The sequence below is a fragment of the Artemia sp. Qi Xiang Cuo genome, chromosome 16 (assembly GCF_049724085.1).
Source record: "Artemia sp. Qi Xiang Cuo chromosome 16, ASM4972408v1, whole genome shotgun sequence".
NCBI classification, from domain to species: domain Eukaryota; kingdom Metazoa; phylum Arthropoda; class Branchiopoda; order Anostraca; family Artemiidae; genus Artemia; species Artemia sp. Qi Xiang Cuo.
This window is the reverse complement of record NC_142809.1, coordinates 1346540-1362815: the sequence shown is the minus strand read 5'-3', so window position 1 is coordinate 1362815 and position 16276 is coordinate 1346540. Positions and strand designations below refer to the sequence as shown.

The 16276-nt window shown below is 36.9% G+C and overlaps 1 protein-coding gene across 3 annotated transcripts in view; it reads right to left on the bottom strand.

Moving 5' to 3' along the window:
- Positions 1–16276, bottom strand: part of LOC148942467 (alpha-methylacyl-CoA racemase-like) — a 65278-nt gene that overhangs the window by 11513 nt on the left and 37489 nt on the right. For all 3 annotated transcript variants that reach the window (XM_089102755.1, XM_089102754.1, XM_089102756.1), the window contains exon 5: positions 5062–5305. In XM_089102755.1, the coding sequence (XP_088958881.1) occupies positions 5062–5305 (244 nt within the window). The remainder of the gene's footprint in view (positions 1–5061; positions 5306–16276) is intronic.

Here is a 16276-nt window from a genome sequence, read left to right as displayed (position 1 = left end):
TTACTTCATTGGCTTCTCAAGCCAATTGTGTTGAGGTTCTATCGTTAGAAATGGCTGTGGCCTTTTCAAATTGTACGTAATGATCAGGGTGGTGGAAAATGCCTTCTGCCAAAGCTGAAACGAAAGTTTCAAAATGTTTTCTAAATTTTAGAGCCTTATTGATTGAATTACAATGATTAATAGACCGTTCCACAAACAATTGGTAGGTTCGGGCAATGCAAAATTTCCCAAAAGAACAAGGAAAGCTAAGATTGTAGTACTGGATTTGCTATCCAGTATTTTATTTATCTATTCATATTTTTAATTCAGTTATTTATTTATTTTTCTATATTTTTTTATTAGTTTTTTTATATATAGGTTATAGTTTATCTATTTTTGGTTTATTTATAATAGTTCTAGTTAAATAGTTAAAATTTATGTAAATAGTTGAGTTAATAGGTGAGTAGTTACGTGGACTTTCGCGCGATCGCAAACCTTCATAGGTTTTCTCCAGCGTGAAAGTGTTGCTTAATTTATTGATTTGTTTATGAATGTGGATTAATAAACTTATGAACTTATATAAGCACCACTCCCTAAATTGCCACGAGTCCTATTCAATCCAGAATTAAGAAAGTTAGTCAATGGCATAACTATTTTTAATTTTCGATTCGGAAGATTGTAGTACTTCGTTTATTTTGTTATTATGTCTATTGTGTCTATTTTCTCTTATTTCATTTACGAATTTAATTGGATAACCACAATAAAATAAGATGTCTCTTAAATACAATCATTCTGAATCAAAACATCCCACAGAACAAATTTAAAAAACCCTGTCAACTAATTAAACAACAACTCTTCTTTTCACTAAAACCAGGAGGCATGAGTGAAAATTTATATATCAATCCCTATGTGTAGGTTTTCTACATATGGAGAAAACCTGAATAATGGTTATATTTTTTGATTGGCAAAATATCAAAATATGGTAGCCTATTATTTTCTTTAAATTCAACTGTAATATTTGATTTTTTTTTTCTTGTTTTTTCAAAGCTATTTAAATGATCCAGAAAAACATTTAAGGCTTTAAATCTGTGCTTCTAAATGCAAACGACGTCCTTCATTAACTTACCCCAAAAAGAAAGAAAAAGTCTGAAACTCTGAATAGCTGACGTTTCAACACTATCCATAAAAAGGTCTGCCGACAGAGGACTGAGAGGAAGTTCCATCGGTAAACCAAACACCTGTTAATGAAATTCTCCATTAAAACAAAATATAAAGAATATTCTTTAACCATCATCAGAAATTTCATTAACATCCATGCTAGCTAAGGTTACATCCTGTGACAAATCAAAATGCTTTCGTACTTTATTTTCCAATATATATATTCACATTTTAATATCACAATTGGAATACAAAGATGTGACATCAAAACTGCAGTCTGCAGTTTTGCCAGTTACCAGCGACTTGCAGTTGCCACCGACTTAGGACTGGAGATGACTCGTCCAAGGACAAGAGGTGGCCGGAGTATGCATGCAGACGATCCAGACCTTCTCAACCACTATAGAACCTTCTCAACCACTCTTTATTCCTTTCCTGGACTACTTTACTCCCGAGCTGAAACAACGATTTGAGCTTCACCAGAAACTGCTGTCAAATCTCAGCGTCGTTTCTCCTGCCAAAATTGTTTCTGTCGATCTGAAGGCATTAAACTTGGGGTCATTGGTTGAATTGTACGGCGATATTCTTCCGGAACCAGACTGTCTGAAGCAAGAGATTGAGCTATGGCGTAGCAAGTGGGAGAATGTTCCGGTATCAGAGAGGTCTACTTGTGCTGTGTCTTCACTTCAGGCAGGCGACGCCACCTTTTTTCCAGATGTTTGTCTTCTTCTGGCTGTTCTTGCGACGTTACCTGTTAGCACTGCTACTCCGGAAAGAAGTTTCTCAACGCTCAGAAGGCTCAAAACCTGGCTGAGAAATTCAACAGGAAATGAACGACTGAGTGGCTTAGCCTTCTCGCAGTCCATAGGGACGTTGACATCTGCCCTGATAAGGTCATCGAGAGTTTTGCAGGGAAGAAAAATCGTCGCCTGGAATTCGTTTTATAGATATTGGCGATACTATTGGTTCGCTTCGCCCTTACTTCTAGTTAAAAAAAAAAAAACTACAAAAAAACAAAAAAAAATATATAGACTACTTCTACAATTTGGCTTGTCTTTGCGTTAACTGTTTTTGCTGTCTCCAAAAAAAAACAAAACAAAATTAGTTTGTACTTTTAACTGTATGTAGATACTTGTCTTGTTTTTGCGTTACTAGAAAAGAAAGAAAGAAAAAAAAAAAGAATGCCCCTTAAAGATACGAAGTATGCCTAGTGGACGCGGACTCGTTCGCAAGGGGCGGACTAATGGTCTCGAGCTAACATAATATTGCTCGAGCCTGTTAGACAAAGTCCACGGGAAAAAATTGGTTACCCCCCCCCCCCCCCCGAACAAAAATCCTGGATACGGCCCTGACTGCAGAGAATTTAGTTCTTCTGTAATGCAAGGTTATTTAATTTCTTAGTAATGTCAGTTCAATTTTTCAAATAAGAATTTTGAGTCCCTAAAAATGGAGGGAACGCCATTGACAACCATTTGCATAATTTAAAAACAGGCGACTGAAAACTTGATTAAACGGGGCCCATAATTTTGCAAGAATTTTTACCCAAGAGTTTGCTCCGCACCAAAAATCTATGGTTTACCCAAGATTCATAAGAATGGTGCCCCCCTTATTTACATTGTATCAACTTTTCAGTCACCTGTTTCTATATTAGGAAAATAGTTGTGGCAATTTAGGGAAATGCCTTTACAGAATTCTTTGTTCTTGTGGATAATTTTTACATTGGCCGAACCCACGAACAGTCTGTGGAACGGTTTATTGAGCATCGTAGTTCAATCAATAAGGCTCAAAAATTTAGATAACCTTCTGAAATTTTCGTTTCAGCTTTGGCAGAGCAAATGTTCTACAATCCTGATCATTACGTACAATTTAAGGAGGCTAAAATTAATTCTAAAGATAGAGACTTAACATAATGGGCTAGAAAAGCCATTGAAATTAAAAGAGAGAGAGAAATCTGCGTGTTCATTGAATTCACTCGTAGGCTAACTCTTTATATAAATAATTTCTTATTTTTTTGTGTTTTTTCTTTTAGATTTTATTTATTTTAGTTTTATAGATTATTTTAGATTTTATTTTTAGTTCCTTTACTTAGTTTCTTCTATATTTAGCACTTAAGACGCCTTGTTTAATATAGGCGAACTATCCGTTGTTTAGTTTGTCGTTTCCATCTACTGGCCGTTGTCCCGGTTGTTTTCTTCTTAATCTTGAGATTTTTTTCTCTAAAAATACACTAATAATTTATATTATAACCAATATAAACAAAAATATAACATGAAGTATCAGCAATGAGTAGAGGGATCGAGCAGGCGAGAGAGAGAGAGAGAGAGAGAGAGAGAGAGAGAGAGAGAGAGAGAGAGAGAGAGAGAGAGAGAGAGAGAGAGAGAGAGAGAGAGAGAGACAGAGACACAGACAGAGAGACAGACAGACAGACAGACACACAGAGAGACGGACAGACGGACAGAGAGAGAAGATAAGGAAGGAAGGGGGGGGGGATTTAATTGTTAAGATTACTAGGACAAGATCAAGTACTTATGTGGCACGCGGATTCTTGCCAAAAACGTTGCAGAAACACTTTTTTCAATTTTTTATCTATACTAAGTGTCCTTAAAAATTTTTAAGTGCAGGAAGAATCAAAAAGGCCTTTGGAAGTTTAAACTAAAGTAGCTAAGAAAAAACACACACATAAAAGCGTATACGATTGTCCAGCAACAAGGAAAACAGCCACTAAATCAATACAGCAGCCACGGAACAGTCAAGGGTGGGCGAAGTCACGATTGATAAGCACCAATTTAGAACAAAGAAACGTAAAGCAAACAAAGAAATACATAGCATCTACAAAAAAAAATGCTAGGTTGAAAAAAAAATAATTACAACACACAATCAATGACGACTCATCAGAAATAAACTACCAAGTAACATGGGTTTCTACCTTTGAGACAATTGTGGGATATGAAGTCGGTGGTGATTTTTTTCTTTTTTTTAAATTTAAGACAAGCAAAACAAGGACCATGATATCAAATACTTTTCAAAGGAGTCACACTCGTTAATATTGTACAAGTACCAACACCCAGATAAAGTCAACGTCAAAGATGTTTTACAAATTGTGAATTATTTTTAAATAGTGTTCATTATTATATATAAATTGGTTTGTGTATCCTGATATACACCCAACCACATTTCGCTTCGAATTGCCCAACTGATAATTTTCAGTTGAAGACAAAAGACTTGTCTAATGCTTTTCTCCGTTATAGTAACTGTAGCTGTCCATTAGAACTGAACATGGTCATTAATATACTTCAGTATATTTGTTGACCTTCTTACATACAAATATGGATCTCTTCAGGCAAAGAGCCAAAGAACCTCCTATGAATCTGCCGGAAGCTGGTTGCATTTTCTTTTCTTATTTTTTCTATACCCCCCCCCCTTTCACCCCAAGGACATAAAATACATTTATTCCAGGATGATGAGCCCGAATAAGGTACGTCAGCCATCGTACTGTCCACCCAGTTCATTTGTCTCCTACCCTTAGGTTGGATGTCTTCACTAAAGCTAAAAGTTTCAGCAGTGAAATAAACGTTTTGTGCTAACAAGTCCTTTACCTTGAAGGACTGAGGGACAAATAAAATTGTCTTAAAAGAAGGCTCAACAATATGCTTGTTTGAAATGATAATTGTCCAAAACAAAATCTTATTGAGATACTTGTTCTACATAGCATAGCATAGCAGCATTGAGCAGAACCAGAAACAGATGGGCAGTTTCAAAGCCGAGCTAAACATCACTACAAGGTTATCTGTAGACCATCTTGAATTTATAATGACATAACATTCTTAGAGTAAAGTGGTTGAAGCTGGTATCCTGAAAGTAGAGCATTTGCAACAAATGGCGTATTTTCTTAAATAACAAAATTTATTATGCCTCAAACTGGCTTACCAAGTCTTCCCTCTGTTTTCACCCCAAACGGGCAAATCACGGGACTTGTAAAGCCAAGACCCAACATAAGCTGCTCCTTCTGACATACTTGCGTCTATAATTTGACCCAATCCAGTTTTCGTTCTTTCAAATAGTGCCATTAAAACACCCAAGCTACAAAGAAGACCACCACCAGCAAAGTCAGCCAGAAGATTTAAAGGTGGCTCAGGGGCAGATGAAGAGCCACCCAGCATAGAAAGGATGCCTGCAGAAAAGAAACTGAATTCAGTACAAGTTAAAGTGTACGAAAAATTTTTGTTTTTTGTGAGCTCAGCAAAAGTGAAAAAATTACATTCCGCCAGAAAACAAAATTAAAAAAAAATACACCGAAAGCATATACTTTTTATGACGATTCCTAATATATAAAAGCCATTAAGTTTAAAGTTTCCAGTCAACAATGACTATCATGAGAAGCACAGCATAATTTTAGAAAAGGGTCAAGCGCCCCATAATGGAATAAATTCAACATGTCTGGGGGACAAAGTGGATAATATAGATAAAAATTTGTAAATTAAAAGCATTTTTATGCTGATTCCAAATGCACAAATTCGTTATGTTTAAAGTTACTAGCCAACAATAATTAGCAGAAGAAGCACCGTATAGTTTTACAAAGACATTTGCGCTCCATAAACTAAGCAAGATCGACATGCAACGGGGGTAGATTGGAAATCTCAAGCTACTGTTAAAAAAGAAACAGAAACACACAAAAAACACAAATAAAGCAAATTCCGATATTCCCCAAAGAACGATAGTCGCGCTGCATATCTTTATCTTAGGTGATCGCGTGGAGACAATGATCACATGATATCAGGGGAGAGCTAATTTAATAGGAAATTTACTACTCTAGTTCCCTTAGCAAGTGACAAAAGAAAATTGCCTAACAAGAAAATGGCATATTTAACTATGTTGTGCCCCTAATATATCATCGAAAAAAATATTTGTTAGGCGATTGTGTTATACCGCAAAGTTATTAATAGAATCACAGTCTCAGAGGCCATAATTCAGCTCTACAGCGCATTCAACGGTAAACTTACAAGCAATCTGTATGAAATTGACATGTTACCGTAAATTAGTTATATAGTTATATAGCAATGCTAAAAATTATGCGGTTTTTCAAAGCAGCACAAAAGGTATCGTGGGAGATTCGATACTTTTCATGAAAGGAGAGGGTCTTGAATTCTCACATAGTGGATGTCTTAAGTCCATCCCAAGGTAGCACTATTGGACAGGATTGGGGATACAGTGAGTTCGTGAAAGGTACCATAGAAAAGTTTATTATTTTTTGGAAAAAGTTTGTTAGAATAGAAAGAAGTATTGTTAGAGCTAAGATTAGGATGCTAAAAATATAATCATAGTTGTCAAACATGTGCATGTGACAGGGGCGTCCTAAAAAGTTGAGAGAGATATACCAGTTTCCCACAGGCCAAACGAAAAGTGAGATTCCCGGGAAGGGATATAGAAGAGCTTTAAAGGAAACACAAAATTCACAGGAGGGATTTAAGAGTAGAGCTCAAAATTGGTGGGTGAAGGAAGAGCATGCGTAACTATGTTGGCCTCAAATGGTTTGTACTGCAAAAAGTGACTATAAAAGCAATGAAATAGTAGCAGAAACATTGTGAAAATCGTAACATTTAGCATTTTTTTTCAATATTGAGAAACATTGCTCATTTTTTTGTGCAAATCAAATGCACCTAAACGTGCCCTTCCATTCTCGAAGTATTTTTATACAACAATTAAACATAAGCGTGGGGAGCTCTGACTATACGATTAAGGGAATAGGCAGACTCATTTCGGATAGTCCTGAATAAACTACTACTACTAACAGCTCATTGCAGGACCAAGCTGCCTAAGGTCAACACAGCCATGTATGCTCCTCCTCCATCCCAGTCTTTTAAAAGCTTTCCTCTTTACACGCTCCCTAGAAGTTCCTATTTGCTTTAAATCTTTCCTTACAACATCTTCCAACCCCATTCGGGAATGACCTGCTTTTCATTCAGCCTTAGAGAGTTAGCCGACAAGGACGATCTTTGGCAATCTGTCATCCTTAATCTGCATAATGTCACCTAGCCATCTCAACCTTTCTCTCACTATAGGCCAAGAAAGCTTATTGTTTAAAATTCAGTCAGTCAGTCGGGTACCCAAAACAATCTGTAGGCAATTTCTCAGGGAAATTATCTAGCAAATCCTCCCCCGTTTTTAGAGCGCCCATGCTTCACAATCATACTTGACCACCATCAGTCTAGCTTCCAATATTCTAATCTAGGTTTGTAGAATTATCTTGCTATTTTTCTAAAGTTTTTTCAATTGGTAAAAAACATCCTGGGCCTTGGCTGTTTTACTTTTGACATCTTCACTGCACTCACCATCATTACTAATAATACTACCTAGGTAAGAGAAGCTGATCACTTGATCGATCTTCTTGTTACCCAACATCAACTTTTTACCTTCACTTATGCCTAGTCCTAGCGACTTAGTCTTCTTAATATAACTTCTTCACCGAAACTCTCAAAATCTCTAAAAATTCATTCATTTTGCTAACATTTTCAATCTAGGATGCTTCAATCATCAGCATAGTCTAAGTCAAGGAATGTTCTATTTCCCAAATTTATTCCGTGCTCTCCGATTACCTTTCTGTGCTCCTTAAGACAAAGTTCATCCAAATGATCCATATAGATTGGAATAGTACGCAACCCTGCTTAACTCCTAAATTAATACGAAACCAACTTCTAATCTTAATTCCTCTCTTAACCACGGCAGTGTTATTCTCGTACACATCACTAATCACCTTAATGTATGTATCTGCTATACCATACAAGGATAGGACCTTGGCTGAAGCCCTTCAATCAACTGGATCAAAAGCTAGCTCATAATCAATAAAACTAAGGACTTGAAGGGGTTTGATGACTCAGAAACTTGTCAATTATCTGTATAAGAGTGAAAATTTGGTCGACACAACCTCTCCCCTTCCTAAAACTATACTCTACTTCTCTTAAAACTTTATCTAAACCACCTGTAAGTCTAAAAAGTATTATCGTACTACGTAATTTGCTTCCAATAGAACCCAAGCTAATGCCTCTATAATTACCACACTTGATCTTACCATCTTTCTTATAGAGGGGCTTAATTAGAGCTTCCAAAAACTTGGAATTTAATTAGGAACTTCCTCTTTTTGAAAAATCCTATTCATAATCTTAAGTTATTTATGTCTAGCTTCCCAACCATCATATTTAAAAAAAAAAACTCATTTACCACACTATCAGCAACTATGGCCTTATTATTGTTTAATCCTTTTAGTGCTGTAACTAATTTTTCCTCAAATATTCCGTCATATCCAAAGTTTCACCGCTTTTTCATTCTTTTCTATGTCTTTTCCTGTAATTCTCAAAATGTTCGGCCCCTCTCTCCCTAAATCTTTTCTTATCACTAATTGTTACCTGGTTCCTATTTTTAAATGGGACATTTATATTGACCATTTCCTCTTGATTAATTAAAAAAAAACTTTCCGAAAAATAAGTTTTTCAAAGAAAAGTAAAGGTCGTTTTAAACTTAAGCCCAGGAGATACAAATACATTTTAAAATTCAAACTCAAAACGACCAGAAATTACTATTAAAGAATAAATGAAACCCAAAACGAAAAGAAATTAAACAAACAACCATATCAAAAAACATACAACAAGTAATAATATAAATGAATAAATAGATCTTAAAGCGAGTAATGCTTAGATTGAATATGAAAATCAAGCTTAAAACAAAAAAAAACATTTTGCTATTAAAGTATCAATAAAACTTAAAACGAGCAGAAATTAAATAAACAATCAATGCGAACAAACATACAATATACATTAATTTAAATGAATAAATAAATCTTAAAACGAGTGAAACTTTAATTGAATATGCAAATCAAGTTTGAATCGAATAAAAATAACTACAAACAGGAGTTTGGGTATCGCCTCACTGCAGAAGCCTAAAATATACTGCGTCATTGGCGCCTTACTGAAAACTATATGAGTCTTGAACAGTCTTGGAAAGTATAAACAAAATCAAATTGAATATTAGATATATAATGATATTTAATTGTTGAAAGATCCACCAGTTAAAGATTTTTTTTTTTTTTACTGTAATTTTGTTTTCATTTTCAATGCTGTAAGAACTGGAAAAGAATAAATTTGTAATATACGAGTAATTCGTTTTCAGTGAAACACCAATGGCGCAGAAGGCTTTAGGTTTTTACAGTTAAAGAAGGGGGCAGCATCCAAATTTTGTTTGTAGTGAACCTATATTTGTCTTAACCACTCTTGGAAAGAACTAATAAATTCAACTGAATATTTGATGTATAATGATATTAATTGCTGAAAGCTCACCAGTTCAAAATTTTACTGTAATTTTAATATTTATTTTCAATATTAAGTACAAAAGAAACATTTGTAATATAATTCGTTTTCAGTAAAGCGCCAATGACGCAGTAGGTTTTAGGCTTCTGAAGTGAGGCGAAGAATGTTGGACCGTTTGAGTTGTGGAAGACGTTAAAATATTCAAAAATACCTTGTATTTTTAGTTATTGCAGGACTGATTTCATAGATTGTGGAATGGTGAGCCCCCTAGGCCATCATTTGGGTGAGCCCCAATTCCTAATATGCAATTTTGATTAATTGTTCCGTGTTATGTGCATATATTATTCTATATATGTTATTTTGAGTTATACCTTTATCGCATTGCGTTCATTTTTAAGCCTTGAGATAGAAACTGAAACCTTAGCGTAGACAGTGGCGGGGGGGGGGGGGAAAGTATCCCCCCACACATGCATAATAGTAGAGGTCTAATTTATACTTTGGTTGGCCCAATAGCAATTCCCATGCTATGATTACCAGACTGGTTATTTGGCGGTGTATAATGTGGTCAAACATGTTTTGAGAGTATGGTCGTAATAATATAATGTGGTCAAACAGTTTTTTTTCTGTTATTAATAAGAATTTCATAAGAATGTAGGTCGGGACACTACAATCAGAATTGTTTGATTGATAGTTAAAAAGGGGTAATGAGATTTGCGAATTGGAGTGTAGGTTTTGCGAATTTTATCCCATTAAGGATTGACTTGAAATAAAAAATTTTAACAAGAAATGTCTGAAAAGTATTTTGGAGGAGATGTGGTGATTGTTTACTGTATAATACACAAGTGATGTTTTGGAAAGTGTTGTCAATTTAAAATAGTTTAGAAATAAAAAAATTTAACAAGAAACGGCTGAAAAGTGTTTTGAGGGAGATGGGTTGATTGTGTACTGTATAATAGACAGGTGACATTTGGACAGTGTTGTCAGTTTAAAGGTCTTAGTTTTTAATGGTGCTCCTTATTTCTAGTTGAAGATGCTTATTTTTTTTAATTTAATCGGGATGAAAAGTCAAAGTCTAACACTAGGGAGTTGAGTTGCACGGGAGTTGAGTTGCATGGAGGGTTGCGTTGCACAAGGGTTCAGTTAAAGGGGGTACAGTTACACGGGGGTTTAGTTAAATGGGGTCGAGTTGCACGAGGGTTCAGTAGCACGAGGGTTCAGTAGCACGAGGGTTCAGTAGCACGGGGGTTCAGTTGTACGGGGTTTCAGTTATACAGGGGTTCAGTTACATGGGGGGTTCAGTTGCACGGGGGTTTAGTTAAATGGGGTTGAGTTGCACGGGAGTTGTTGCACGGGGGTTCAGTTACATGCGGATTCAGTTACATGGGTTTAGTTAAATGTGGTTGAGTTGCACAGGGGGGGGGGGGGTTGAGTTGCACGAGGGTTCAGTTAAAGGGGGTTCAGTTGCACGGGGGGGTTTGAGTCATTTTTACGGGGTTTGAGAGACTCTGTTGCCTGATTCCGTGTGGTTTTTCTTTACTTGGTGCCCATTAAAAAAAACGATAGAAATAGTTATTTCCTTCAAAAATCTTTTCCAATGTAACTAAAAGGCATTTGTCTTTGTAATTAGAGAAATGCTCCCTTTTGGAAAAACGGGCATTGCAAGCTTGTTTTATCGTAGAGATTAATGCGTAACTCGAGACATCTTGGCAAAGTTTTTAATAGAGGCTGTTTCCAAAAGATTTAGGATTCATTAACTTTAGTGTTGCCAGTCAAAAGCTATGAGTTTGAGAAAATTGCCTTGATTATCGAAAAATGAAGAAACACCTTCCAAAAGTCGAAAGGAATGGGATTGTCTTGAGGGGGGGGGATTTACCATGGAAGAGGTGGAGGGTATTTTTACGTGAAAACAACTTCAACCGTGCCCAGCCCCCCTCGATCAGAAATTAAATTATAAAAAAAGTTTCTTCAACTGAAAGTAAGGAGCAACATCAAAACTTAAAAACGGACAGAAAATAGAAGCTGTTTCGAAAAGATTTATAATTCATTAGCTTTAGTGTTGCCAGTCAAAAGCTATGAGTTTGAGAAAAGTGCCTGATTATCGAAAAATGAAGAAACACCCTCCAAAAGTCGACAAGAATGGGATTGTCTTGAGGGGGGAATTTTCCATGTAAGAGGTGGAGAGTATTTTTACGTGAAAACAACTTCAACCGAGCCCAGTCCCCCGCGATCAGAAATTAAATTATAAAAAAAGTTTCCTCAACTGAAAGTAAGAAGCAACATCAAAACTTAAAAACGGACATAAAATAGAGGCTGTTTCCAAAAGATTTAGGATTCATTAACTTTAGTGTAGCCAGTCAAAAGCTATGAGTCTTAGAAAATTGCCTGATTATCGAAAAATGAAGAAACACCTTCCAAAAGTCGACAGGAATGGGATTGTCCTGAGGGGGGGAATTTTCCATGGAAGAGGTGGAGGGTATTTTTACGTGAAAACAACTTCAACCGTGCCCAACCCCCCTCGATCAGAAATTAAATTATAAAAAAAAAGTTTCTTCAACTGAAAGTAAGGAGCAACATCAAAACTTAAAAACGGACAGAAAATAGAGGCTGTTTCCAAAAGATTTAGGATTCAATAACTTTAGTGTTGCCAGTCAAAAGCTATGAGCTTGAGAAAATTGCCTGATTATCGAAAAATGAAGAAACACCTTCCAAAAGTCGACAGGAATGGGATTTTCTTGAGGGGGGAATTTTCCATGGAAGAGGTGGAGGGTATTTTTACGTGAAAACAACTTCAACCATGCCCAGCCCCCCGCGATATGAGTCTTTTTAGTCTGTGTTGGTCTCTTTGGGCTGTTTGTGTTTCTTTGGGCTATGTGTGTCTCTTTGGGCAGTTTTGAGTCATTTTGGTCTGTGTGAGTTTCTTTTGGCTGTTTATGTCTCTTTAGGCTGTGTGTCTCTTTAGGGCAGTTTGAATCTTTTTGATCTGTGTGTGTCTCTTTTGGCTGTTTGTGTCGTTTTGGGCTTTGTGTGTCTCTGTTGGATGTGTAGGTCTCTCTTTGGGCCGTGGGTTTACCTTGTCACAGTTACATTCTCTTGATTTTTCAGGGCATTAGCCACTCCAATTTCAAATCGAATGATTCCTTTTCGAAGTTAATCGACACTGGACATCAAAATCAACGACACTGGACAAAACGGCTATCTAAAAGTTTTGATTGGATGTGTTTGGGGAAAAGGTGGGCGTGAGAGGGGGTTAGTTGCCCTCAAATCACTTTCGAATATTGAAAAGGGTGCTAGACCTTAGAATTTCCAATCAAATGAGCCCATTTTCAGGTTTCTAGGACAAAGATTTCAACAAAAACTTATATGCCCCCAGGGCATAACTTATAAACCTTGCCCTGAAGACTGTGGAGGGAGTGTCCTGCTCAAAGGTATAATTTCCTGAACTTTAAACTGCGTGGAACAAAAAGACTATCTCAAAATTTTCATTGGATGAGTTTGGGGAAATGGTGGGCGTGGAAGGGGTGTCAGTTGCTTCCAATCACTTTCGACTATTAAAAAGGGCACTAGCCATTTCAATTTCCAATCGAATGAGCTCTTTTTGAAGTTTCTACAACAACGCGTTCTATATAAACCTTATATTCCCCCAGGGCATAATTTACAACCCTTGCCCCGAGGGCTGTGGGGGGGGGGGGTGGGGTGTCATCCTCAAAAACATAATTTCTATATGGAAATCAACTACGCTGAACAAAATGGCTATCTCAAAATATTGATTGGATGTGTTTCGGGAAATGGTGGGCGTGGAAGGGGTGTTAGTTGCCTTCCAATCACTTTCGACTATTATAAAGGGCACAAGCCACTCCAATTTCCAATTGAATGAGCCCTTTGCGAATATTTCTACGACAACATCTTCGATACGAAGTGCCCTGGTCAAAAGGAAAAAAATAGTAAATAATACATTGTGCCAACATCGTTCTTATATGCCCCAAGGGCATAACTTACAACCCTTGCCCTGAGGGTTGTGGGGGTGTGTCCTCCTCAAAAACGTTTTTCTATCTGGAAATCAACTACGCTGAACAAAATGGCTATCTTAAAATTGTGATTGGATGTGTTTTGGGAAATGGTGGGTGTGGAAGGGGTCTTAGTTTCCTTTCAATCCCTTTCGACTGTTAAAAAGGGCACAAAACACTACAATTTCCAATTGAATAAGCCCTATCCGAAGTTTCGACGGCGATTTATTCGACAGGAACTTCCATGGTCTAAATTAAAATAAACTAATAAACAAAACATTGTGCCAACATCGTTCTTATATGCCCTCAGGGTATAACTTAAAACCCTTGCCCTGAGGGTTGTGGGGGAGTGACCTCCTCAAACATTTTTCTATCTGGAAATCAACTACGCTGAACTAAATGGCTATCTCAAAATTTTGACTGGATGTGTTTCGGGAAATGGTGGGCCTGGAAGGGGTGTTAGTTTCCTTCCAATCACTTTAGACTATTAAAGAGGGCACAAGCCACTCCGATTTTCAATTGAATAAGCCCTTTTCAAAGTTTCTACGACAACTTCTTCGATATGAAGTGCCCTGGTCTAAAGGAAAAAAAATAATAAATAATACATTGTGCCGACATCGTTCTTATACACCCCCAGGGCATAACTTAAAACCCTTGCCCTGAGCGTTGTGGGGGAGTGACCTCCTTAAATATATATATTCTATCTGGAAGTCAACTACGCTGAACAAAATAGCTATCTCAAAATTTGGGTTGGATGTGTTTGGGGGAATGATGGGCCTGGGGGGGGGGGGCTAGTTGCCCTCCAATCACTTTCGACTATTAAAAAGGGCACTAGCCACTCCAATTTCCAATCGAATGAGCCCTTTTCGAAGTTTCTACGACAACTCCTTCGATACGAAGTGCCCTGGTCTAAGACCAAGAAATAAACATTACATTGTGCCCACATCGTTTTTTACTTAGGCAATGCTATTGCGCTGCCTATGATGACGGTATTTATATTATATAGTCTGCCAGTTCTTAGATTCTTGTTATGTGGGAGGAGAGGAGGTCTCCTTTCTTCACTAGACTGGCCCTGGAGGTATCTTCTGGGAAAAGACAGAGAGAGAGAAAGAGAGAAAGGAGGGTCATCATACAAATTTGCCCCTGCTTTTTCCTTGACTAGAGCAGTCTTACAAGCTATATCGATTATTTAATCTCCAATCCTGATAAGTTTTGAGATTTAGTTCTCAGCTGAGGACTTCCTCACGAAGTTTCCCCCCCTATTTAGATTGACCTTCGATACTGTGTAGTACAAGGATGAATTTGAGAACGATTCAAAGTTGCATCAAAAACTCCTTTATTCCAATCTTCTATCTGTGTCGTCACCATGCCATCACAGAAGAAAAATATTGCCATCAAGCATTAATAATTCTTCTAGAGCCCATTTACGTATAAATGATCAGAGCCCTATGCAAAGCAAACAAATTATGACATCAGTTAAAAGTTACTTAGGATCCAGTCTGAGATTTTCCACAATTGACCACTTTCTTTTTCTAAAACTATTTTATTTTTATCAGAAAATAGTTAGAACTAATTTAATATGCAGAACTGTCACCAACCGTAAAAATCCCTCCATTTGAAATCTAAATGGCACCACCGCATCTTTAGATATACCTACCGCTATCAAGCTGCTAAGAAAGAACAAATCACCTGACAAAGATGGTCTCCATGCTGAGGTTTAGAAATTCTTGCAATATGTTGAAGTGAAAAAAATAAAACTTTGAGAAAAAGACCTTACCGTCTGATTGGAAGGTGTCCATGACAATCCCAGCGTTAAAAAGAGGACACATGTGGATGCCACAGCTACTAAGGAACATCATTCATGGATATGCATGGATCTGCGTAAAAGGTTCAATGAAGCAAGGGATGAGCAAACACGCGAAAACCAGTGCATATTATGAAAAGGAAGAGGACAACTGACCAGATTTTCATTCTTCGTCTTATTAAAAAAAAAACTATAAGCACTATGGTCTCCCCACAATTAGTTTTATTGATATTAATATAATTTTATTATTATTATATTATTTATTACATTATTTTATATTTATTATATTATCATTATAAACTCCTTATAATAATACTATAATCAATTTTGTGCTGGGTTTTATTGCTGCTTTCGATTGTAGCCCACAGGAACTGCAACTGGCAGAAACATTTTGTGAGTCAAGATAGAAGACGATATGCCTATTGGATTCGTAGATCTGCTGAAGACTGACTAATTGCATTACAAATTGACTGTACAGGAAATTGCCAGGTGACGGAAATACACCTTTTGATGCGTAAAACAGAAGGCCATCTGGTACATCAAAGAGCTGGGACGAGTTCGCAACTGATGAGAGTTGGTTATACATAGTATTTTGGATAAGATGGCTAGGAAATGTTCTGCGGATGAAGGCTGACAGATTGGTAAATATTGTCCTTGTCGGCCAACCGTCTAGGCACAAACGAAAAGCAGATCTTCACCGAATGGGGTTGTAGTACGTCGTAAAGAAAAATTTAAGGGAAATAAGACCTTCTTAGGAGGGCCTACAGAGGGAGGCTTTGAATAGATTGGGATGGAGAAGGGGATTTCGTAGCTAAGTTGGTCTCAGTCGGCTTGGTGCTGCAGTGAGTTGTTAGTAGTAGTAGTTATATTCTTCTGGATGCCAAGTGGGGTATTCGTATTTGGCGCCACAAAAAGTATAAGTAGGTACTACAGACAATTCAAAATGAAACAGTGACATGACCAGAATTTTTTTTTACATCAACCATTAGCACTTAAAAATGCACCAGACACAATTTTTTTTTTTTTAATCAGTTTTT